The sequence below is a fragment of the Symsagittifera roscoffensis genome, chromosome 2 (assembly GCF_963678635.1).
Source record: "Symsagittifera roscoffensis chromosome 2, txSymRosc1.1, whole genome shotgun sequence".
In the NCBI taxonomy this organism is placed as follows: domain Eukaryota; kingdom Metazoa; phylum Xenacoelomorpha; order Acoela; family Convolutidae; genus Symsagittifera; species Symsagittifera roscoffensis.
This window is the reverse complement of record NC_087063.1, coordinates 8,071,920-8,097,264: the sequence shown is the minus strand read 5'-3', so window position 1 is coordinate 8,097,264 and position 25,345 is coordinate 8,071,920. Positions and strand designations below refer to the sequence as shown.

Sequence of the window (25,345 nt, the reverse complement as noted above, 5' to 3'; positions counted from 1 at the left end):
TTGAAAAACGCAGAGCTTACTTATAATTTACTTTCTTCAAAATTCGAAACAATAAACGTCTAAACCCTAAACGGCATTTGTCTAAGTATTAATCAGTTCTTTTTTTGAAATCTTTTCAATTTAAAAACCAAATGTTAAATTTTTGGTCTCTGAAAAAAACAACATGATTTAACATTGATTTTTTCTAATAGATTTAGCTATTTTGTTACTTTTTTACAATATTTTAACACCAGTTTTGCCAAATTTGTTTCCACGGCTAAACAATCTCGCAAAAAAAATTATTTGATCAAAGTCTGCAAAGTCTGAGATAAAATTGGTTGATTAGAGCTTACACAAACGTTTTTTGTTAGCCAAAAAAGTTCATTCGGACTATAGTTGAATGTTTAAACTAATGTGTATGCTTGATATTGTTTTTTTACGATAAAAATTTGCTGATCGAATTATAATGTTGTTTTTTATTCTAAATATAAATTATCAACACGTTGAGATTAATTTCGAGTTCAATTTTCACTGCAATAGTTTTTGTTGAAAATATTATGTATAGAAAACTGTCAAAATGATCATACTTTTGCAATAACATATACGCTCTTGATATCCCATGAAGTGATACACAATAAGCAAGCGTGAACTAAGTAAAGACTAAAGTTGAAATCAAAACGCTCCTCCCACTAGCTGAAACTCTTTGATAGCTCTGGAAAAAATGTGAAAATCCTGAAAAAAAAAAAAAAGTATTTCAACTCAGTTCTCCCCTTAATTTTTAAACTCATTAATTAGAATATGATTCTTGAAATTGGCTATTTTCATTTGTCTGGCAACTCTTTGTTACTTAAACTATTGGTTAGGACATCGAACGGCCAGCTTAGAGCCAGAATACTTTCAAAATTATTGTTTTTTTAAACCAAAAATAAGAAAAAAAATTGCGTTTTTGTTCAAACCATCGAAGGTCAGATGGCGCCGAATCAGGTAACAAAAAAATAATTGTTCAATCGCGTTTCGCATTGCAAAAAAATTTTCAAACATTTTTCTTGCTGTCGAGAAAAATCGGTCTGAATTTTTTTGCTTTAATCTGGATAATCTGAATTTGGTGCAAGTGAATTGAGAATAAACAGCGCCAAATTGTTGATTTCTATAATGAACTATCCTAAGTTTCCCATGATAATTTCTCCATCTTTTGTTCTACAATTACACTTCTAGCAATTGAAGGTAGCGCTAGTTAAACAGCAATGAGTTACTTTTGTTTGTTTTAACCAATAGTTATACTATCCTCAGAGCTGTATTTGAGCTGCAAAATGTAGAAACGAGACTAAACTTTTAAAAAATCCATTTTCTGCTCTTTCACGAACGACCAGTGGTAGTCATTAGAATAAAATTCCACTTTTGAAAGTGAAGCTGTTTTTGTTCCGACTTCCGATACGAAAGTAACGGAAAATTTGTGCTCGGGGTGGTATTTTTTTTTCAGACAATTTTCGACTGTTCAACTAGCCATTTTTGACGAAAACTTTTTTATCATTCAAAAATTATTTTGATCCTGAGCTTAAATTTGAAAAAATAATTCACCTGTGATTATTTTTTCTAAAATTATGGTGGTTTAAACATTCCCATTTTGGCCAATTTGGAATAATTAATGCGCGATACATTTCGCGCTATTAACGCGTAAGCGGAGATTTAATCCGTCTTAGAAATCGTTCCAAATTGGTTGAAGGAAGCTTATTTGCCATAACTGATTTGTTACTATAGCGAAGTTTATCACTTTGTACTTTATATGGCGTGTAGGGGGATGATTTTCACAAAAAATTTTAAATATAAAAAAAAATTAATTAAATTTTTTTTTCTTTTTTTACCATAATTTTTTCATATTATCACTGCTTCATAGACCTTAAAAGGCAGTCGGAACATTCAGGATTTTGTCCTGATACTAGCAATTTTGTTCCTTTTTTGTATTGAAGGGCCATTAAAAGCTTCGAATGAAGTTCAAAAAAGTACAAAATTTAATTAATGTCCCCAAAAAACAGAAACTTTGTTTGGTTCTTAAAACCAAGATTCAAAAGTCAAAATCAAATCAAAATGCAAACCACCAAAAAAATTGCAGCATAAAAATAACAAAAAAAAACAAAACAATCTTATTCAGTTAAAAATAAACAGATTCAGAGCAGGAAATTTTATGTAACTTCATGATGTTTAAGACGTTTTTAAAGTTCCGCGTGGAAAAATATGAAACTAGTGTCAATCATGCAAAAAGAATTATAAAAGTACGGAGCTAATTTAAATTATCCGGACAAAACGAACAAACTTTCAAACGAGTTTTTCTCAAATTGGGTTAAGATTTGAAAAAAAGCGAATAGAACGAGAATAGAAAAATTGCTTCGAAAATCACTAAAAACCAAAATTTTCCGGGAAAAAGGGTCCTTTTGGCTTTTCGACCATAATTGAGGAGAAAATCATACCAAAAGAAGCCTCTCACATAGTCCAACTAAATTCGAGAAGAATAAAACTTTTAAAAATTTGAAATTTGTTTCTACGCATAGATTTTGATTTTTCTATAGTAAAAAAGACCTTTTTCGGCTATCAACCAAGAATATATTTTCTTGTTCAAATCTTTGGAAATCTTAAAAGATTTTTGAGCTCTAAAAAGTTGTTGAACTCTGTTGAGACTTCTTTTGATATAACTTTTTAATCACTCAACTTGGTAGTTTCCGTGTAAATCTTGATAATTTAAAAAACAATGAACAATTTTTGCAGAGAACTTTGAAAAAAGTGCACCATGTTAATTCTGGTAAAAATCATCTCAACGTTTGTATTCTTCAATTTGTTTTGTCTCAACCCATTTTGAGAAAAACGCGTCTGAATTTTCTAACGTTTATCGTAGTGTCCAGTTAAATGAAATCAGCACTGTATTCAGCGTTCAAAAACGTGTCTATAAAAATCGTGAGAGCTGTTTTTTTTTTCAAAACAGCGAGAGCATTCCAAAATATGAATGAAAGAATTTCCAAAGTGCTTTTGAAAGACACCAAAATCTGTAGCATATCTTATTTGAAACTCTAAAATCCTTTATAGGCCATATTTTCATAATTTTTTCCTCTTTGAGAAGCAGTCTGAACAAAAAAGGATAGAGTTTTGCTCACTTTTACTGGATAGTTAAAAATATTGTAGCAATTATTTAACTAAAATGCATGTGAAATCTCCTCCTAACTCTTGGTTTTCAAAAGAAAGACTAACCCTCAATGAAATGTAAGCTGATCTCCATAACACCGCTTAGGGTTCGCAGAAGAGTTAGAGAAAAATGATATTAAATAAAAAGTAAGTCACTTTGTCATTGAGCCACGAAATTTTGATTCTTCTTTATCACGTTTTCTCCATTCTATGAACTTGTTAATAATAGACTAACTTGAAACTGAGCTCAGATTGCTTATTGTCAAGAAAAGGTTCCAAAAAATGATGAAAGTCCGGGAAATATTGGCTTGATTTGACTTTGGAATGAGACTGCGTGTGCATTCACTAGTCTAGACTTCTGGTTTTAATAACTTCAACAAACTTTGCAGCTGATAGCAATGTTTACGATTCAATAAGGTTTGATGACTCTTTAATAAGTTTATTTTGACCTCAGAAAAATAGAAGATTGAAACTGCCAGAACTTCTACTGAAGTTTATTGCAGTAAATTTTGAATAACAAAAACTAACTTACTCATTTTATTCATAAGTGTCAAAACGTGTATTTTAGAAAAGCTGTCGCTTATCTGCGTTTAAAAACATAATAATGAAAATGGTCAAATGCTTGTTGTCGTATTAAAACTTGAAAAATGGTAGAGTCTTAAGGTTGTGGTCACAATTAAGAAGAAAGAGCAAAAATTTATCCAAGAGAGTTTTATGCTGACTTTCCTAGCCATGATATATAAATATAGCTTCAACTCTTTAAATGACTATTAATTCGCTTGTCTTACGATTTGATTAACACAAAAGTTTAATCGAAACAAAAAAAGTAAAGGAGAATTATCTTTTAATAAAAGTTCATTCACGCAGTGAAAAAAGTATCTAAAAAAAATTAGATACGGAAACATCAACAGATCGTTTTATCTATACCCATTTTGCCATCAATTATCAATTTGATTCAGATATATTAGATTCTAAAGATGATTGCAAGTGCTCGAAAAAATAAACACGAGATCAGAATTTTTGCGAAATCAAAAACAAATTGTAAAAGTTGTCGCAAAATCCGCTTTAAGTTCTCCATTTTGCATTTTATTAGCTGAATCAGCGTTTTTTGTGGACATTAGTAATTATCAATTACATGTTAAGAGTATTTTTGGAGAAATGTTTTTGAATCCCCAATTTTCTTCATCGCTCTCATACTAAAAACAACAAGGATAGCTGGTTATTGTGCAAGTAGCACAGAATGTTCCGACCATGGTCGTTAGAAAACTATAGTTTAGAAAAAAAAATTCCAAATTAGTGTAGTTTTTCTGTTTGGTGTGATAAGAAACTTGAAGTAAAAAATAATTTGAGCATATAAGACGGTCATAGTAATATGCGCAAATTGGACAAAAATTTTTGAAGAAAAAAGACCTGAAAAAATTTTAAAAATTCAAAAAAAAAAATTTTTAAATTTTTTTGCAGAAAGTTTTTGATTTCCATAAAAGGCAGCTAAAAAACTTCAAAAACTAGTTTGATTTGCTCAAAATTAAGTTAAAATTTCAAGCATAAATTAGGCATTTTAGCTGTTGTAAGCCTGCTCGCTTGATTTATTCGCTCGATTCAGACGAAAAATTAAAAAAATTCAAACCGGGTTTTCTCGACACTAGAAAAAATTTTTTGGAAATTTTTAATATGGTTCAAACGACGACTGAAAGGGCTTTAATATGATATATCACTCATTCCAGTCCGAAAATTATTTGTGGTACCTGATTTTGCGTGGATAATAAAAATAAAAAAAACTAAAACACACCCTAATACAAAGTTTCTTCCCACTTTTCAAATGATCGGAACAATAATGATATCAAGAACAAATCACTACGGATATCATTGATAGTATAAGGTATTGATAATTGGGGATCAATGGTTATTAGTTTCACTACGGTTTTGTTCCAAAAAATTGAAGAAAAATCAGAAAATTATGCTTTTTTAAACGCGGATAGCAAAAACTTTTTTATATTCATTTTTTGAGCATTTGTCTTTAGATTCCAGCAATTTAACTATGTAATTATTTTGTATTTCAAACAAAATTTTTAGTTAGTGATAAGATTTTGAGCATATGAAACAACCTAGATTGCTCGTATCAGGGCAAAGCCAAGAAAATTTCGACTGCCTTCTGACGTCTATGTAGTAATGTTCTATTTCAAAAAAATTGACGAATCTTTTCATAATTAAAAAAAAAATTTTGGAAAACCAACCGCCTCTTATACGCTATTTAAAGCTCAAAAGAATATCTTTTTTTGCGTATAGCAATAAGTTGTATAGACCAAAAAGCATGCGTCAATTCTTGGAACGTTTTCTGAACCGGGTTAAATTCCTGCTTACTCGTTAACAGCGCGAAAGTTATCACGCTTTAATTATTTCAAATTGGCATATTTTAAACCACCTAATTTTAAGAAAAAAATCACAGGTGAAACATCTTGATGACTAATTCTTTATGGAAATTGCGCCAAAAAAGGCTGATTGAAAAGTCGAAACTTGTCTGGAGAAAAAACTCACACAAAAGCACAAACATTCCATCAGTTTCTTCAAAAATAGGAACATTGAATAGACCCGTGATATAATTTTCAGATATTTTATAGATGCGTGAGAAGCAACTTAGAAAATTTCAAAAAAAATTAAAGCATATTTTTTAGTAGTTTTGGTGTACATCAAATATATAAAGATTACCAGTGTCTGAAGACCTGAAATTATGACTGCCCATTTATTTCCACGACGATTCCAAAATTAATTTTTTTTTAAATTTAACTGACTCCCAGTTGTTTGTTTGATCAATTTTTTTTTACTCAGGCTAAGTTGTTTCCAAATTTAGTTCAATAACAAAACGTGAAATATAATAACAAATTTTGAAATCCGCTAGCAACTTGCAGATATCACTAAGAACTTGAAATTCACTTACAAATTGTGGAACCCACTTTCTTCAATGCTCGGTTTGTGCTGAAAATGCGTTAGAAGTTATGTGCCGACAAACGTTACTTTACAGTTTGTCAGTTTTTTTTTTTGAGTTTGCCAACAGTTTACTATGAGAATTTCGCTTACAAAATTGATTAAATTTATGGGCTTTTCTTTAGAATTCAGAACAAAATACGCACACGATTTTGTTCTCTTTACAAATAGTCAGTTTTGCCTTTAGCGTATTCTTGTGAAATTTCCATCTGAGTACTTCAAAGAGTTGCAGAGAAAAATGAAAAAAAAAAACGTAACAAAATTCGTTCTTTTTATAGGTTAAAAACTTAAGCTCGCGGTTTTTCAAAGCACAACTATTAATAAAGGGGTTTTTGTTCCAATTTTTGAGGAAAAGGACAGAATGTTTGTGCTCGGGTGTGTTTTTCCAGACTTTTAACTAGCATCTTTATTTAAGATTTTTTAACTGGCAAAATTTAGACGGAATTTCTGTGATTGGTAATGTAAAGTTATGAGGAATTAAATTTGGACAATCTGGGATAGTTAACGCGCGTCATATTGTTTGCTATTAACGCGTAGGCCGATAGGTCCGTCTCAGAAATCTTCCAAATTGAATTAAAGCATGCATGCTATTTGATCTGTTTCTTTCTGTGCTACATGCAACATTTTACATAGAGCTTTGTACCTTACATTTTAGATTTTCGCAAAAAAATTTGAAAACACATATTTTTAATTACATCGATTTTTTCTAGCGAATATTACTTCATATACCTTATACTCCATATAGGCAGTCGGAACATTCAGTGCTTCACCATGATACAAGCAGTCTTGTAATTTTGTGCTCCTATGTTAGAACGGTGATTCGAAGAGATAAAATTTTGGTTAACAACTTTATTCTACAGACTATTAACAAAAAGAAAAAGTTATATTTTGAATTGAATCAAAATTTTCAAGGTATCACAAGCCAGACCGACAGTTTGATAAGTAATATGGCTAACTATGGTATTGATAATTGCTTTAATATAATTTTCATTTCCAAAAAATAAGACCGAACAAACCTTCCTGGAATTGAAAAGTCGTTGTTATGCGTATGGTCTGTTTTATGAGTAAAGTAACGGGAAAGTTGGCCGCGATAATTTAAAAATTGAAAAAACAATAAAATTTTTTTTTCTTTTTCTTTGCTGAAACTAAAGAAAGTTTTTTTGTTTCTTTCTTTTTCTTTTTCGCTTTGAAAGGTGAAAATTGAAATAACGAAAACGAAAATCTTTCAAGAAATCGGCGCTGAGATTAGAATTGAATTTGACTTTTTATATATGCTGACGATGTCTTGTCTTGTCATGCATGGTCGCACAAATTACACATTAATTTGGTGCCCCGTCAATAAAGGGAATTATAACCTCCTTCAAAATAATTGCTTTTTAAAAGGGAATCTAATTCTTCAACGTAAACTTGGCTAAAACACGTTAAAAATAGAAAATATATCAGGAAGAATTTTCCTCGGTTGGCTTGTTTTAATGAAAAAAAATAACACAATTACGTCTTTTGGATTTTTTGTTTAGAGCTATTGGAAAGCTCGACAAATTTTTTAAGCAATATGATGTTTTTTTGGAATCGAATCCTTTAATAAGGCTTTTATGTTTTTAATTGCAAAGTAAACATTGATAAACAAACGTAATTCATTTGACGTTCACTGCTCTAGTCTCAGTTGCCTTCTAAAAAGTGTCAGCATCGTAAATCCAGAATTAATCAAACAAAAATGCTAATCTACAGTCTACCGACCACTGATAAAGTTCTCAATTATGGCGGAAGTGCGGTTAATGCCGGATTTTGATCAGCAATAAAAAAGAAACGACAAATCTGCTTTAATTTTTTTGCACATATCTCCCATCACGCAGTCCGTTAACTTAAAATGTCAGTTTTGTTGCCAAGTGAGCCGAACGCTAACTAACCCGAAGCTGGAATAACGCATGGTGCCCGATAATAAGGCCCAGAACTGACAACTTGAGAGCCATTGGCTGGAGGCGGTTCGGTACAACAGTGCTGTAAAAATGTTCAAGAGTGACGATAAAAGGGGGTCTTTTCGTTTATACCCCCCAGTGGCGAGCGCAAAATTTTTTCTTGGAGGGGGGGTTGCGGTTTTTTGAAAAACTTTCAAAAGTTTGCCAACCATTTTTTTTAGGTTGACCAATCGGGTTTTCTGAGCTCTACCAAAATAGTATAAGGACCCTATTTTGTGGAAAATTTTCTGCGTCGCAGGCATATTTTTTAAAAAAACAAGCCAAAAAATGCGTTTTTAAGCACTTTTTGGAAAATTTTGACCATAAAATTGCCCTTTTTTTGGCACACCCTCCCTCCTCAAATTTGGTCATATTGGCGCCTAAGGCGCCTTTAGAAAAATTTTTACGTTGTTCAGCGAAAAATGGTGTCATAAAGTTATACCAAAGGGGGGATCCTTTGGAAAAATTTGGCAACCAGAATTTAGGGGGTCGCCCCCACCGCCCAACCCCTCGGCACGCTACTGTACCTCCCTAAATAGATCTATTTGGCAATTCAAATTTCGAGTTGATATTAAAAGCGCAAAAACGAGTGAAGTAAACAATTAAACACCACTCGCTTGCAATTAGCAGCTGTCCATTAAGAAACAAAAGTATATGGCAAAATTATTGCTAGATTTTCTAATCGAGCAGCCGCTAAATGCACGCTAGTGGTATTTAATTGTTTGCTTCACTCGTTTTCGCACATTCAATTTCAACTCGATATTTGAGTTACCAAATTTATCCATTTAAGGGAGTATAACCGAATAGACCCAAAAAAAGGTGTTCAGAAGGCTGAAAAATCAAAGTTTTTCAAGAGTGCGGAAAAAAATATTTGAAAAGACTTAAATTATTGTGTATAGTTGCCAGAAAACTTCTTCAACTGCGCCATTTTTTAAAGCAAAATCTGCAAGAAAAGTGAAGGAACATGTGAAAAACTTTGTTTTAGTTTTTTTTCTTTTTTATTTCCATTTAGTTGTCTGATGTATAAAATTTAAGCACATCCTGTCAAAAAAATTTAAAAATTTCACAAATATGCCCATTGTTGAGAAAAACCAGTTCTAGTCTAGCTTCGAGCGAGTAAAGCAATCGAATAAAAATAGTTTCATTCGAAACTGGAATTTTAGACAATCGACAAAAACTTAAGTTAAATCAGCGAGAAACTGTTGTAGAAACTTTCTTTTGCGCTTCATTTGAAACGAAATGCTTCAAAAATAGATTGAAAGTTTTGTTCAACGTTTTTTATAAAATGCTTTTTTTTGTGAAAAATTCTTTTTTTTTTTAAATTTTTCTTTTTTTTAATTGGCTCATTTTTTGATGACTGCCTAATTTACAAACTTTCTATTACGAAAACATGCCTTTTGATTTGGCATCTAATAATGGGAGCGGAGAAACGAATGATTTTTTCACTTGATGGTAAAGAAAAGCGGAAACCAAAAAATATTTATGAATAAGCCTAAATTTATAGAAACTTTAATAAAAAGTATTAGAGCAGTTTAAAAAAAACCACTTCCTAAATAATATTCCCAATCGCCAATTTAAAAAAAAATGTACAAAAAACTTTTTATGTTTTGAAAAAATAATTTTACAAAAAACTTTTTATGTTTTTAAAAAAAATGTTTAAATTGTTGAAAAACTTTTTAAAAATTTAGCTCCATAGTCGTTTTTGGCATCAACAATTGCTTTCCAGATAAAAATGCGCTGCATGGATTTCAAAAATGAATGTCTCAAAAAGTTTTTAGCATTCATTGACAGTAATAAAAAAATTTCTTCTTACTTATATAGAAAGTGGCGTAACATTTGTTTTCGGGGTGGTTTTGATTTCTTCAGCAAAAATTCGAGTTTTAACTAATAGTTTTTGGCAAAAGTTCCATATGAAGCAAAAGGCACTGTTGTTTTCAGCTCATATTTGAAAAATGTTTTACCTGTGATCATTTTTGTAAAGTTATGGGAGCTTAAAAACTGCTAGTATGGCCAATTTAGAACAATTAGTGCGAGCTTATACTTCGTGCTTTTAACGAAAAATGGGAGATTTAATCCTTGTTTGAAATCGTTCCAAATTAGATTGAAGCTTGCCCTTTGATCTATCCAATACTTTGCTATATACAAAGTTTATCTCTTTGTATTTAACATAGCTTCTTGTGGTGCATGATGTTCAAAAGTCCGTTTTTTTGGAAATTTATTCATTTTGTTTTTGAAAAATTCATCAATTATCTTAATTCAAATTAGTCAACAAAAAAAATTCAGTCGAAACATTCAAAGATTCCGTGATACAGGGTCTTGTTTAAATTTGGAATAAAATTTTCTTCGTGTTCAGAAACAAGTTCAAAAACACTCTCTTAAATCTACCAATTTTTAAGGGTTTATTTTCTACGGAAGCCTGAATGTTTGCTTAAAATTCGTTTTTTGTTGGTTTTTTTTCAACTTGAAAACGGTTGTAGTTTGACAAATCGTCCGAAAACAGACATATACAAGACTCTTCGTATCAGGGCGAAGCCCTGAATGTTCCGACTGCCTCTTAAAGTCTATGGAGCATTAATAACATGAAACGTTTCAATTTAATTAAAAAATTTAAAAATTTTTTTTTTTAATTTGAGATTTTATGTAAAAGCATCACCCCACACATCATATTAAGTACAAAATGATAGATTTTGCGCCTATTAACAAATCAATTATGGCATTTAAGCTTCCTTGAACCATTTTGGAACGATTTCTAAGTCGGATTAAATCTCGCTTACGCGTTAATAGCGCGAATTATATCGCGCGTTAATTGTCCCAAATTGGTCAAAATGGCAATCTTTAAACCCCCATAACTTTACAAAAAAAATGATCACAGGTAAAATATCTTTTCAAATTCAAGTTCAAGAAAACAATACCTTTCGAATGATATTTAAAAATTCCGTCAAAAATGGCTGGTTAAAAAGTCAAAATTTGTCTGAAGAAAAAAAAACCCACCCCGAGCACAAATATTCCGTCACTTTCGTATCTAAAGTCGGAACAAAAAGTGTGTTTTTCATAGTTTTTGTTATATAACGATAGCTGGAGACTTCCAATCTGTTACATTTACCACGTTAAGAACATTTTCCACCACGTTAAGAAAAAAGGATAAAAATCGAGCAAATTAATTGGGGAGAGGAGAGAATTTTGAAAAAAAAATTGAAAACAAAACAGCAAAAATAATTACGATTTGCCGCCAAAATTATCAATGATCAAAATAAGTTTTTGAAATTAAAAAGCATTTTTTATTTGCGTTTTAATTTTAATTGCGTTTTATAGCGTTTTTGTACTTATTAAAGAGGCGTAGCAACTTGTATGTGTGCTTTTGAGCATGCGCAATTGAATTAATAACTCAATTTGATGCATCACGCATCAAATTGAGTTTTTGAAGCAAATGTGAGAATAAACTCAGTTCTAATTGTACAAATAGCTGCATGCATAGCGAGTATCTATTTAAAGCTGAATTATTTCAGCTGGCCTGAATTAGTGTTTGCCACGAATCTAGATTTTTATCAGGCTTGATTTGTCACTGTTTTAGACTTCCGATAAATTGACCGATGAAAGTAACTTCGGGCCAACAAAGAAAGAGTTGGCCGATAAACAAAGCTTGTCAATTTTCATAGAAATAAAAATGGTCTAGAGCCTTTCTATAGTATGAAGAAAGTGCTAGTCATAGATATTTTATTCATTTTTCAATGAATGAAATGTCTGTGAAAATGTAACGTATAAGTGTGAATATTGTTTTTGTAAACTCGGGGCAAGTTCCGGTAAAAATAAGTAAAAGAAAGTTGTTCTCTGCTTGTTTTGAATGAGTTACTGATTAGAAGAGTTTGAAAACTGGAGACCACTTTAAAATTTGGAACAAATGTCAAAATTTTAGCACCAGTTGATTTCCAAAAACAATTAAATTATTCAAAAACAAACAGCGCATTCGTTTTTGGGAGATATTCCATTGGCTAAAGTCCTGGGAAAAGTCCTGGGAAAAATTTGATAGCTTGCCTAAACGTTTACAGACATTTTGATAATTCTTCGGATGAGAACTAAAATAGACAAAAAAGTAAATAACGTAGTGAATAAGACAAAGAAAAAATTTTACGTTGGTTCAAAATAAGATTACGTTCGTCAGTAATTCAATTCTGACTATAAAAACTAGCTGCTATGTTTTTTGTCCACGTGAGCTCTGTTTCATCCCGATAGCTTTCATTTTTAGAGTTTTTTTGAACGCTTTCCTTTTTAGAGATGTTTCAGAGATGTTTTTGTTCGGATAGAAAAGGGCCCAAAACATTAATTCAGCTTTTATCGTATTAAACTGATCTGCATTCATTTCAGCGAGAAATCTCAAAGTTTTCCAAAAAGTTTCTAAAAACACCCATTTTGGCCTGTTTTTTTTTTCAAAAATTTTCATATTTGGTCAAAATATGTTTTTTATCGTGATTTGAAAGAGAGCTCAGAAAATCATACTGGTCGACCTAGAAAAAGGTTGAAAAAATCCGCCCCCCCCCCTCTTTCGAGAAAATCTTAGATTCGCCACTGGTTGTTGTGCCGGTTTCTACTTTGGTGAAAATTTGCGTTCAACGTTTTCAATCAGCCACCAAAAAAACTCGCCGAAAGAATTTTTAAAAATTTTAAAGGATAAAAATAATAATTTTTTATTGGAGAAAATTTTTTCGTAGTTTTCTTCTTCAGTGCCAATATACGTATATTAATGAGACGGGGTTCAATTTAAAATTATATCAATTATCGGAATTTGTTTTAGGTCATGCTATTTAAAGAAACATCAACTGAACGAACCTGTCTATTACACTGAATGCTTTCTTATTTTGTGTAGATAAGAGTTTGGTAGAAAAACACTCAGCTGAATTTGATCTCAATTATAAAGAGCTGATTCTTCAATGAGTTTTTGTCAATATTTGTATTTTTAAACAAAATGGAAATTGAAGTCGATGAAAAATTTCCTTTCGATAAGATTAATGAGTTCTAAAAATTGAGGGTCTACGGATGTCTTTGCCAACAAGGCTGTAGATAATATCTACGATAAATTTGCCTTTTTCCAATGTAAGGAAAAGGAAACCTCTTGAAACTAATTGCTTTTTAAGACGAAACCTAATTCTTCAATCAGCATATAAAAATATAAATAAAAAACCTTGTAGAGACCAAATGTACATTTGTTTTCCTTTGCTAAATAGTTGCGATATCGATATAATGTGAGATAGAATTAATTGAGAAGAGAATGGGCTGAATATTTTTTGCGACAAGAAGATTGTAAAATCTATCAACTACCTTTTCAAGCTCAATCTTATGCAAATCATCCATCGATGATTTGTAATATGATGAAGAATCGTTGCTGTAAACCGATAAAAAATGATACTTAAGAGCTCATAAAGTAATCTCTCAAAACCAGATGTTTTATCTTAAAAATGAAATTCACTGTTGAATTGAGGATTTTAATTTTAATAACAAGAAACTTGAAAAATTCTCCAAAACCTCTTTCATGGATCAACAAAAATAAACATCCTAATTCAAATAGTTATATATTAGCTCAAATTTTTGATGTCAAGCTTAGAGGCTGTTTTAGTTTTAGAAAAACAACGCTCGCATTGCATTGGGTGTTCTGTTTATGACTTAATAACAATCAGTCATTTGTTATTACGTAAAAAATTTAAATTAGGGATCAAAGTAGGTGATAATGCCTGAATTTTTTGGATTTTGAGATATCAGAGCCTTTGAACTTGTTTTTTGTACTTGTTGTTTCCACCATTAAGTTGTAATGAGCATTGTTTTCGGATGTGAGGCGATAATCTGTAACATGCGACAATTCGCAACAGGCGACAATTCGTAACAATCGACAATTCGTAACAGTAGATTAAGCAGGGAACACTGATTTACGCGCAATATTCCTCTCATGACGGATTTTGATTTGATTTTAGTCATTTTTAGAGCAATAAAGACAATGGAGTAGCTACCAGTTTTGAAAAACTTGTTTGTAAAGCAGTGAAAAGTTTTTTTTGTTGTGAATAAACTGTTTTCAAAACTGACCTAGCGCTTCTTCGAAACAAGAAGATCAAAATGAGTTTTAAAAACACCGTTACCAGGCAGTTGGAAAAGAACCAAGGATCATAAGGAAATACAGAAAAAAACTGTTTTTTTTAAACTTCAATTTTTGAAGTTTCAAAGCTGAAAAAGTTTATGGTCTTAGATCTTTTTAAGTTTCAAGAACACTTTTTGATTGAGAGCTTCTCGATAGACTTTTAAAAATTGGATAAAAAAAAAGTTTTTTTTTCTGAAAATTGAAAACTACTTGTGAAAATAGAAATAGATTTTTTCGTCGCTTCAATTTTTTTTGCTGTTCGATAACGAAGTTTGTCTTTATAAAATTTTGTACAAAAAACTTTAAAAAATTACCTTCATAAAAGTTATTCCGTTTTCTCGACTCTAAAAAACTGACAAATTTGAGTATCGTTCCCTGAAGATGTTATGGAATTTGTAAATTGATTTTTTTTTGGATTTTTTTTTCATCTCGCAAATGAAAATATAATCAATTAGGTCTTAAAAATGGTTCATGCTTACTTCCAAATATTTTCTCACTTCAGGCACAAAAAACACTAGTTTCAAAATTAAAGTCGCATTGTTTTTTTTCTAAAAAATAAAAAATAATTGTGTATCGAAGTTTTGTTGACCGAAATTTTGTCTATCGAAATTTTTTTGGAGAACTTGGAAAATAGAATCGGTCCTCCGATAAAAAGTTGACGAAGTGTCGGCATAGAATGCCGACATTTCGTCAACTTTTTATGGGTGGACCAATTTTATTTTTCAATCTCTCCAAGAAAATTTATATACCATATTTTGCAAAAACTTTTGCGCCGCAAGCAAACTTGTGCAAAAACAGGCTCAAATTGCCAGTTTTTGGGAAAAAAAACTTCCGACAAACAGGCTTAACATGCCAGTTTTGATCAAAAAGTGGTTTCGACCAGCGCTCTACCTAATTATTCAAAACTTGGGCAAACAATGCATGATGTAAATCCTCGTCCTGATTTCCTACTTGATCTTACCTGAACCCAGCTTGGATATAAATTTTGACGACAACGCATTTTGGACAGAAAATGGAAAAAATGGCAAAATTCATGAAATGAGAAAGTTTGCAAAAGTAAAATCTAATTCAAAACCTAATTAATAAAATAATCACAGATGAGAAAACTAATAATTTTGAAATCATTTTGTTTAATACCATAAACTTCTCTAAATATCTTAGAAAAAATCCAAAATACAGAAAATACAGCTAAACCAAATAGCAAACTAATTTTATAACGATTTATCAAAGGCAAATTTAATAGAGCTTAGCCAAGTCGGAGGAAAGTTTTATTGAACAATTGATATGCCTGGGTACGTCTCTTAACTTTCATCAAAAGCCGAGCATATGTCACAAAATTGAGTCAAAACTAAAGTCACTGGTATTCACGAGATCCAACGTCAAGCGACAACCTGGTCAAGCGTAATTAAACAGAAAAAAATCATTCCGATTTCAAATTTCAAAACAAAACTGAGAATGTTAGAAATTTTGCTCTGAGAATGTCATTAAAACCAAAAGTTTCGTTTTAAAAGGTATTAAACATGTCTTCATTTTTGCAAGATAACTCAGAATTGAAAAAGACTATCAAAGTAATAATAATTGATTGTCTGCTTTGTGTTTTTTTTTTTCATTTCAGTTTTATGAAAAGCAATTACATAAAAAACTATTATTTTTAGTTAAGTTATTAAAAGCGGGCCTTTTATAAATTTAATAGAAGATTTTTTGTCCTAAGAATTGTTCAATCGTTCAATCGAAATTGTTCACTCGAAATTGTTCTCTCGAAATTGTTCACTCAAAATTGTTGGCTCAAAATTGTTGGCTCAAAATTGTTCACTCAAAATTTTAAACGTTTCTCACCTACCGTTTAAAAGAAGTCGTTAACCAGAAAAAAAGAAAAATATATTTCTCCTAAATTCTTAATTGTTCGCTTGACTGACCTTCCGAATCGCTTTCGATCAGCTTATGGAGAATTCCGTCTATAGTTTGTGGAGTAAGATCGACTGTTAGACTCCTATGCTCCGCCTCCGACAAACGACGATTTTGTCTCCCAGAAGTAGTAGAAATCGCTTCCATATTTTCATCAATTGGTCCCAAATTTCGTTCGCCGATTAGCTCAACTGAATTAGCCGCACTTGGGTTGACAAAGTATATGCACGTTTTTTGACGAGGTCGAGGGTAGTTTGAAATTTTGACACCCATGGTATGATTGGGCACTAAGTTGGGTCGCATTTTGCCACAGTCAATTGAGGCTCGATGTATTTTACCCGGAAGGTTGGCAGGGCTTTTATCCATTTGGGATCGAATTGCAACCGTCAAATTAGACTGCGGATGAAGTGATGAGCATTGATGTGCTCGATAAATTTGAGACTCAGGCTTGCCAGTTTTTTCCGTTCTCTATTTTTCTTCGAAACTAATTTCCGTAGCGAGAGGATGGAATTGATGGAAACAAACACTAAGTGTCCAAATTAGTAAAAATTTCAAATTTGCTTTGACGACCGCGGCAGTAAATATAATTAGATAAGTTTATTAAGCGGATATTGTGTAGTAAAATTGGATACTTGGGGCAAATTAAGTCAAGAAAATAAAGACAATGAGGCAAAAATGGAAACGAAGGTAATAGATCATTTAGCCCAAAAGTTATGCATGAATAACTTAGTAAATTGACTTTTTCTTCAGACATCTGAGAAAAAGGGTCAATAGACTGTATATATCTCTTTTAAGCCATTATTTAGAGCTCGTTGGCATATTAACCCGAGAATTTTATAACATTTGTCAAAATTGCGGAATTAATGAATTACAGTGTGACGGCTTTCTTAAAACTAGTTCAAAAATTAGAAACGGGATCTGAAATTGACTTGTAAGATTTGAAGGCGATTAGAAGCAGGAAAAATAGCTGATAAAATTTTGGTTTTGGGAAAAATTGATAACTGTAATTAGTTATCATATCAGTTGCAAGTAAATTACAATGGTATCGCATCGCAAGAAGATTTTGATTTTTTTTTTGAGTTTTTATCGTTTTTCTAACTTATAAACGAAAGTGGAAAGTTCCGTAAAAAGAAAAAAAGCAGCTTGCTTTAAAACAATTACTCTCGGGGGCAGAAAAGGACAATTAATTTTAGGATGGGTTGAATATAAAACTGTTGTCCCAATGAAGGGTAAAAACGCCCCTTTTATAGAAAAGTAAGTTAATTTATCAGCAGTCAAACATAGATCCAATCAACCTACCGACCAGAAGGTCGAAAAAACATAACGAATTAAGAGTTTCTTGAACTCAAAAATTTATTTCAAGTCGTCGCAATGTCTCTATTTCTGTAAATTCTTAAGAGCACAAAAAGTTAACTCTATTTCTGTAAATTTTGAGCACAAAAGGGGGGAGGGTCAATTTCAAAGATAAAATTGAAATTTTGACGACGCACTTTTTTCTCGAAAAATGAAATTATCCATGCCCTTCTGCTATTATTAAATGACACATTTTGCTCAAATTTTTGAGTTTGAGAAATAGAACAGATAATTTTTTACAATTTTTTTCCTGCAAAATTTAGTTGAATTTGAAGCAGAAAAATTTTTGAATTCCGTTAGCCAAAAATGACAATCACAAACAAGGGAGATTTTTTTTGAGAATTAAGGGGGGAGGTGGGTTAGAATTCCGAAAAGGAAAAAAGGAGGCCGCCCTCTCAATAAACACGCCCCAGCCTCGAATAAATTTAATTTTCAAGAAGTATTGAATTTTCGGGTTCGTCAAAATTTTATTTGAAATCGTAAGTGTATTACGTTAAGATGAGAAATCCAACACAACGGATACAAGGAAGGACAAATTTAATTAAAAAGAACATAGGAATAAATTTAAGAAAGACAGTTTGAAGAAAGAAGGCGAGTTTAAACTGTTTTATAAAGAAAAATGGAGTCCTTCGTTCTGCAGTATATAAAAGCTACAGAAGTAGTTTTATAGTTCATCCAAGGTCAGATTTTTTTTGTAAGACTCCAATTTGAGCTAGTGGAAAAACAAATTTGCAAAAAAAACGTCTAAATAAAACGGAAATTATTTCAAACAGGAGAAAAAACCGGAAAATTATTTTTAACTAAAAGATTTTCCGATAACAAAAAAAATCTAATTCTTGTAAAATCAGCTCAACAAATCCAATGTAAAAACTAAAAATTGAAGAGCTTCAAAATAAATGGCGTGTTAAGTGGAAACTAGCCATAACGACGCGTTGAGTTTAGACTGAAAATTTTTAGGACGCACTTGAACATCAATTTCAGCATGACTGGAGAATAAATTTTTAATAAATATATAAATCAAAATTTTAGGGTCTTTGTGGAAGCAATGTAATTGATTTCATTTAACTGAAGTGAATTCAGCAAGCTAAGCTAGCTTCCGAAAATTATAGTCCCAACTGTGTAATTTAAACGTCATCATGTAGTCTGCAACTACAACAGATCTGTAGTGACTTTCTGATGAAATAGACAAAATTTCCCCCTTAAATTTTTTCATTGATGATTTCGAATGAATCACAAAATTAACAAAACGGAGAATGTTTTCAACGGATATGGCCAAAAAAAATTTTTGGAAAAGCGAAAATATCAAATTATCATTTTCACTCTCTCGGATCAACAAGCTGAATATCATTAGAATTTCAACGCACAAAGCATCAAAAAAGCATTTGCTTTGATTATTTCTCTTTACTGTTGTGAAACTAATCACTACCACTGCCTGGGGCCAGAATTTTACCCACACTATAACTTTTCATCTTAATGTAGGAAACACCATGAAACTAGGGTCAAAAATTGCAGAGGAAGAAAAAAAAAAAGAGAGAGAGAGAGAGAGAGAGAGATAAAAAATCAACAAAGATTTAATTTTGGAATTGAAAGTTGTTAAAGCACTATGTAAAAACAACGATTCTGAAGAACATGACTATTAACCTGCAAGTTAGAACATTGTGTCACTCTACACAATTACCCTTTGCACGTCTGAAGTTTCATCATAAATTGAACTCTTTAACAATCTAGTCGCAGTTGGCTCAGTTTTCGAACCGAAAGTTGGTTCAGTTCGTCTACCAGAAATAAAAAGGAGCTCTCTTATTCTCTGCATATGTTCTCTATGCAAACGCTGTTCAGTGCTTGCTCAGTTTTTCACCGTCTCAAGCAGCACTTAAAATAAATTTGTTTCAAAATGTGTAATAATCCAACAATGTAGAAAACTTATCATTAGAAAAGCACCAAATTGAGCAAGCGCAGAAGGTAATTCAACCTGTTGAAGCGCCGCTGAGAACTTTCTATTAAGTACCATCTTATTTGGACCTATTTGTTTAATCTCTACATTTTCCTGGAAAGAAAGATAAATTTGAAGAATAAAACTGAAATTTCGAAATCTTACAGCTCAGTTGTTTTGCATTTTATTAATATATTGTTTTATACGAGCAAAAAAAAGTAGCAAAAAAAAAACAGTTTTCAGACTTGAAAACTATATTTCATATTGCTTTTTATTTCGATTAATACGATGTTTTTTTTGGGTGAACGTTTTATGATTGAACGATTTAAAAAAACTATCTCAATACTTATTCACCGAAACAATTTGTTGAAGTAGCCATAAGCAATAAAATAAGTATCTCTAATTTTATGCATGAGGTTTTTTTTTATGAATTGTTAGGCTCGTCTAAAATTTTTTTTTTGATATTCATATTGAATTAATTAGAGAATTATACAGTTTCCGTATTCGCACTGATTAATTTTTGTTATTTCAAGCAAAATTTTTTGTTGTTAGTGATTTTATTCTTCTAGTGGTATCGAGTGACTTGTCTAATTTTTTTGAAATAATGTTGTTCACTTTGTCATTTTCAAGTTCTCGTCTTATTTCTTTAGAGAATAAATTCAGCAGCTCGTATAAGTTTAATTTACTTAGTTGAGCAAATTCCCTGCGGTTTGTTTCTTGTCTTTACTTCTTGTGTTTTCTTGAGACGAAACGCAATTCGAATTAAAATTTTTTGTTGTATGTTCAAATTTTTCAAGGCCGTTTTATTGGCAACTTCATATACTAATACACCAATTTTGATGTTTTGGTTGTGTAAACTGCTTGTACATTCTAATGACAACAGATGTGCTGAAAAACTTTTTTGTTTGATAAAAAATGAAAAGAAATCGGTTGAATATTCTTCCTCAATATGGTGGTTGTAGGTAAAACTTTCAATTTTTTTATTCCATTGGTAATCTTTATCTGTTTTTTTCGTTCGTTTGTTGTAAATTTATTTTTTTCTACGCATTGTGATTTTAGTTCCAAATCTGTTTTAGTTCTTTAGTTTCGTTGAGTGTTCAATAAATATTAGTGTCATCTGCATAAAGAACGCATTAACTGTGTTGCAGTGTGCCAATTTGAAAAAGCTTTTGCTTTAAATAAGATTCTGTAAAGTTTCCACAATAGCAATAATTGTAGAGCGTCTGTTGCAAAATTCAAACTGTTTTTTGCTCAAGAGGTCAAACTTATTGGAACAATCGATTAATCGCTTCGATAAAAGTTTTTCGAAAACTTGTCCTATATCAGGAACTAATGAAGTAGGCCCATAATTGAATTGAATAGACTTGTCTCCTTTCCTTGAAAATTAAAACTGATTTATCTGTGTTAGGATACTTGGGATAAAAATGCTTCGCTGATTATCTGGTTGAAATAGCTGGTCAAATGTGCTGTTATAATAGGATTAATTTTTTGATTAGACCACTTGACAGACTCAAGTCATTTTCAGATTTTTTGTTGGGTAAATGCTTTTTTGTGCTATAAAATTCCTGTTCATCAATTGTTCACATGAAGATAGAATTTGCAAAAACTTTTGAAAAATCACTCTTTTTTTGAAACCCAGGTGACACATTTTCGTTCAGCTCTTACAATAAGGTTTTTCTTCGGTTTTTGAACTATTTTTATGATGGCCTTCCATTTCCTTCCCAAAATCAACAAGTTTTTTTGGATTGTTCAGTTTTTTTTCAAAGTATAGACCATTGTACAATTTTTTTTTATTTTCCGACACCATTTTCTTGACTCTGACAGTTTGCTGTCTCACCTTTTGCTTTGCCTCTAAAGAATCTTAATTTTGATATACTTTTAGTAATTTGTGTTTTTTAGCACCCGTATTTTTGATATTATTCGATATCCAGCTTCACTTTTTATTTTTGATTTTTTTTTTTGACAACAATAGTATTGCATCTAGAGTGCTGTGAACTTGATGCTGAAGGAACTCAGTTTTTTCGTCAAAATCATTCTCACTGACTTAAAATCAATTTCGAATAGCTTTTCTTGTAAACACCAGTTGAACTCAATTTTAAATTCCAGCTTTTGCGGTTTTCCCGTAAAAGTTCTACTGTAAAAATCTTCCTTCTCACATTTTTATGAGTCCAATGATGAAGTCAACTTCAGCATCATTATGATCAGTGATTGCGTGTTCAATAAGTTCAGTGGCGCATGGAGAACTTGCAAGGCCAAGTCTATGCTTGTTCGAGAGATCCGTGTAACACGCGTGCCGTCATTTTGTCCAGATATCAGAATAAGATCAAGCAACTCCATTTTTTCAATGAGTTGAGTGCTATCTTCTGTCACCACAGATACATCTATATTAAAGTCTTCACTTATTATACTTTTATCTTTAGTGTCAAATTTTAATTCAAACATATATGTCAATACAATTTTAAGGAAAGGGTCAATTTTGCACTGAGCGACTTGTAAATTGCAGTTAGAAACAAGTTTGTTTGTTATAGATCGTCGAGACTATAAGAATTTGGAATCTTTTGAGGCTGTACTTTTCCCAATTTTCAAAACGTTTTTTTCCCAGATGGCAATGCTGCTCCTCCACCCCTAGCTTTGGATTTGTTATATGTAGCTATATGCTCAAAATCCAATTGCCAAAAATGTTACGACTAGATATGTCCCTAAGCCAAGTTTCTGTTAGAACAAAAAACTTTTAGAGATTCAAGTTTTGTTGCTGAAGCAGTACATCCAATTTATCATAGTTTGCTTCAAAAAAGCGTATATTTGGAACGAAAAGCAATTCGGTTTTAAATTGATTTAAGACTTTGGCCAACTTCCCAGAACTGCTGTTTGTTATTATTTTGCAATTTTTTTTGCAAGAAGTTGTAAGCATTTAATTTGCAAAAAGTGTATCATCATTTGTCTGTGGATTCAGAACTACGTGATGTAGAATTTTTTTGTTTTTAATTTAGATTTTAAGAAAAGACAAAAAAAATCAGATACCTGAGCAACACATGCTTCGCTCTATTTGATTTTAATATTTAATTTTAGATAAAAAGATGAATTTTACAAAGTAGAGATAAAATTGAGAGGTCAGCGGAAATTGCTTTGATCTCGCCCACATCAGATTAGAAATTTCTTTGATTACAGAAGTATAGCTAGATAATTTAACTAAATTTAACTTCAGCGAAAAATCGTTCTAGTCGGAAATATAGTGTTTGTCAGAATCTACACAAATTAATTTTTTTAGTTAGATTTCAAATTGATAGATCAGCGGAAATCCCTTCCCCATCTCTTATTTATAACATTGATACTATTTTCTTTTTTTTTTTCAAGATTTCGTAATTTATGATAACGGTTATGAATTACTATACTAATTTGCAGCGTTGGGTCCCGGTATCGTTGGGTAAAGTCATGATGAGCGGGGAGCTTGTGGTACCGGATAATCATGCAGATTGCAAGCAGTTGGTGGTAATTCACAAGCTTGAAGAACTTGCATTATTGGAGAAACTTGAAAAACTCGAGGTGCTTGTAGTACTGGATAAAATGAAACTAGGAGTCTAAAAACATTTACCCGAGAAGCACGAAGACATCAGAGGACCTCGAGAATCACTATGCTGTGATCTGAACTGTGATTCTCACTTGTGATTCCAGTGAAACCATTATTAAGCATTATTGAGAGTGTTAGACTGGCAGAACCGGGAAGAAGTTTAGGGAACAATGAAAAAATTGGGTAACTTGAGCGAGAAAAAAAGAACGATAGGAAGTTTAGAGTTACTTATAATTTAGATCGAATGACAGCGTGAGGCGAAAATTCGTAACAGTCGACAATTTGTAACAAAAACAAATGAAAGAGAGAGAGAGAGAGAGAGATCCGGTTGAAGGGATCTTGAATCCCAAGTTATTTTCGATCTACTTTAAGGTCTTACAATGGGAACCAAGATGCAGAACTTGAATCGGGGTTCCAGGTTTTTAGTTGCAAAGGAGTGGCAGCAAAACTGAAAGACATTCCGATGGTTCAAAACGTGAGCTCAACCCGGGCTGTGAAAGCAAAAAAAAACCAATGACAATGTTTGTAAAGCAGAACTGCGTTCATCGAGCATTGCGGCAGAAATCAAGAGGGTATTTCCAGTTAAAATCTTTAGAAGCAGTTAAGACAGAGACATATTTGAGTTTTGTGACAGGCGCCCAAAAATATTACGAAGTTTTGAAAGCAGGATCTCAAGTTGATAGCGTATAGAACACAAAGAATTGCGAATCATTATCAAACTGAATATAAATATCGATTTTTTAAAAGAGGAATTTTTTGGACTGAAATTAATAACTAGAAGCTGATTTGACATTACAAGACACATCAATTTTGCGGTTGTGCTCAATTTCTTAAAGAAACAAGACTACTCGTATCAGGGTGAAGCACTGAATATTCCGAATGCCTCCTAAAGTCTATGGAGCAGCATTAACATGAAAAAAATTAATGTAATAATCAAAAAATAACTTTTTTTATATGAGTTTTTTTGTGAAAATCATCCCCCCACACGTCATATAAAGTACAAAGTGATAGATTTAGCAACGTGAGATATTTAGTATCAAATCATTTATTGTAAATCCATCACTTTGTACGTTATATGGCGTGGGGGGGGAGATGGTTTTTACAAAATACTCACACTTTAAAGAAAAAAGATTTCGTTTTATTTTATTGCATTTAATTTGTTCATGTTATTACTGCTCCAAAGACATAAAAAGGCAGTCGGAAAATTCAGGGCTTCACCTTCTTGAGACGAGCAGTCTGGTTTCTTTTAAAACTTCCTAAAGCATGTTTTCCTGTAAAACAGAACGTAGAGGATGGACAGTCTAAGAATGAAAAAATAACAAGACTGCTCGTATCAGGGCAAAGCCCTGAAAGTTCCGACTGCCTTTTAACGTTTATGGAGCCGTAATAACATAAACAACATAAAAAAATTAAATGAAATAAAATAAAATGAAAAAAATTTTTTTTCTAAAATTTGAAAATTTTTCTATGAAAATCATCTCCCCACACGCCATATAAAGTACAAAACAATAGATTTCGCTCCTTTTAACAAATCAATTATGGCAATTAGGCTTCTTACAACCAATTTGGAACGATTTCTAAGACGGATGAATTCTCCACTTATGCGTTAATAGCGCGAATTATATCGCGCGTTAATTGTCCCAAATTAGCCAAACTCGCAATCTTTAAACCCTCATAACTTTACGAAGAATGATCACAGGTGAAATATCTTTTCAAATTTAAGCTCAAGACAACATTAGCTTTCGAATGATATCAAAAATTTCCGTCAAAAATGGCTAGTTAAAAAGTCGAAATTTGTCTGAAGAAAAAAAAAACCCACCCCGAGCACAAATATTCCGTTACTTTCGTATCGAAAGTCGGAACAATAATTTCAAGTGAAATGTCAGTTGAAAAACGCAATATGGTTTTGTAAAAACGACCAGTCTGATCGGCTGAAACATTATGTTGGTCAGCCCCCACCCCCATTATTCAACCCCCATGTTAGTTACAATCAATTATTCAACTAATTCTAACGGATTTTTTTTAGCTTGTTATTGATGGAATTTACAAATATGTTTTAAAGTTATCTCTTTTTCTGTTTTGTGCAGTTGATACGTATTAAGTTTCATAGCTTTTCACATTTCACATTAGAAACTAATTTTTTTTTTGGTAAATGTAGAAATGTAGAAATAAATATCATTACTTTAATTTACCGTAATTAATTTTTTTACCACAACTCTTAAGTAAGGTGTTAATGGTCTTACGGGGACGGGGGATGTATTTGAACGAAAATTTTTTGCCCTATATTTTTCTTGCGTGTCTTTTTTTGCTCTTTTTAGGAATTTAATGGGGTTTTATGCTACTCCACGTAAGATCCGTTACTTTTAAACTGAGAGAGAGGG

General features: G+C 31.7%; 2 protein-coding genes across 7 annotated transcripts in view; both read right to left on the bottom strand.

The window, feature by feature from the left end:
• LOC134840114 (prefoldin subunit 2-like) overlaps positions 1–25,345 on the bottom strand; it is a 463,905-nt gene that overhangs the window by 202,816 nt on the left and 235,744 nt on the right. The window lies entirely within an intron of this gene.
• LOC134840526 (dual specificity calcium/calmodulin-dependent 3',5'-cyclic nucleotide phosphodiesterase 1C-like) overlaps positions 1–25,345 on the bottom strand; it is a 188,055-nt gene that overhangs the window by 130,698 nt on the left and 32,012 nt on the right. Inside the window, exon 1 of one of the 6 annotated variants that reach the window (XM_063856393.1) lies at positions 16,125–16,846. The exons of 3 other annotated variants lie outside the window; for them this stretch is intronic. In XM_063856393.1, the coding sequence (XP_063712463.1) occupies positions 16,125–16,479 (355 nt within the window). In that variant the 5' untranslated portion in view covers positions 16,480–16,846. Of the gene's footprint in view, positions 1–3,216; positions 3,565–7,148; positions 7,197–16,124; positions 16,847–25,345 lie in introns of those variants that run through there. 2 more of the 6 variants (XM_063856401.1, XM_063856400.1) reach the window with 2 other exon arrangements.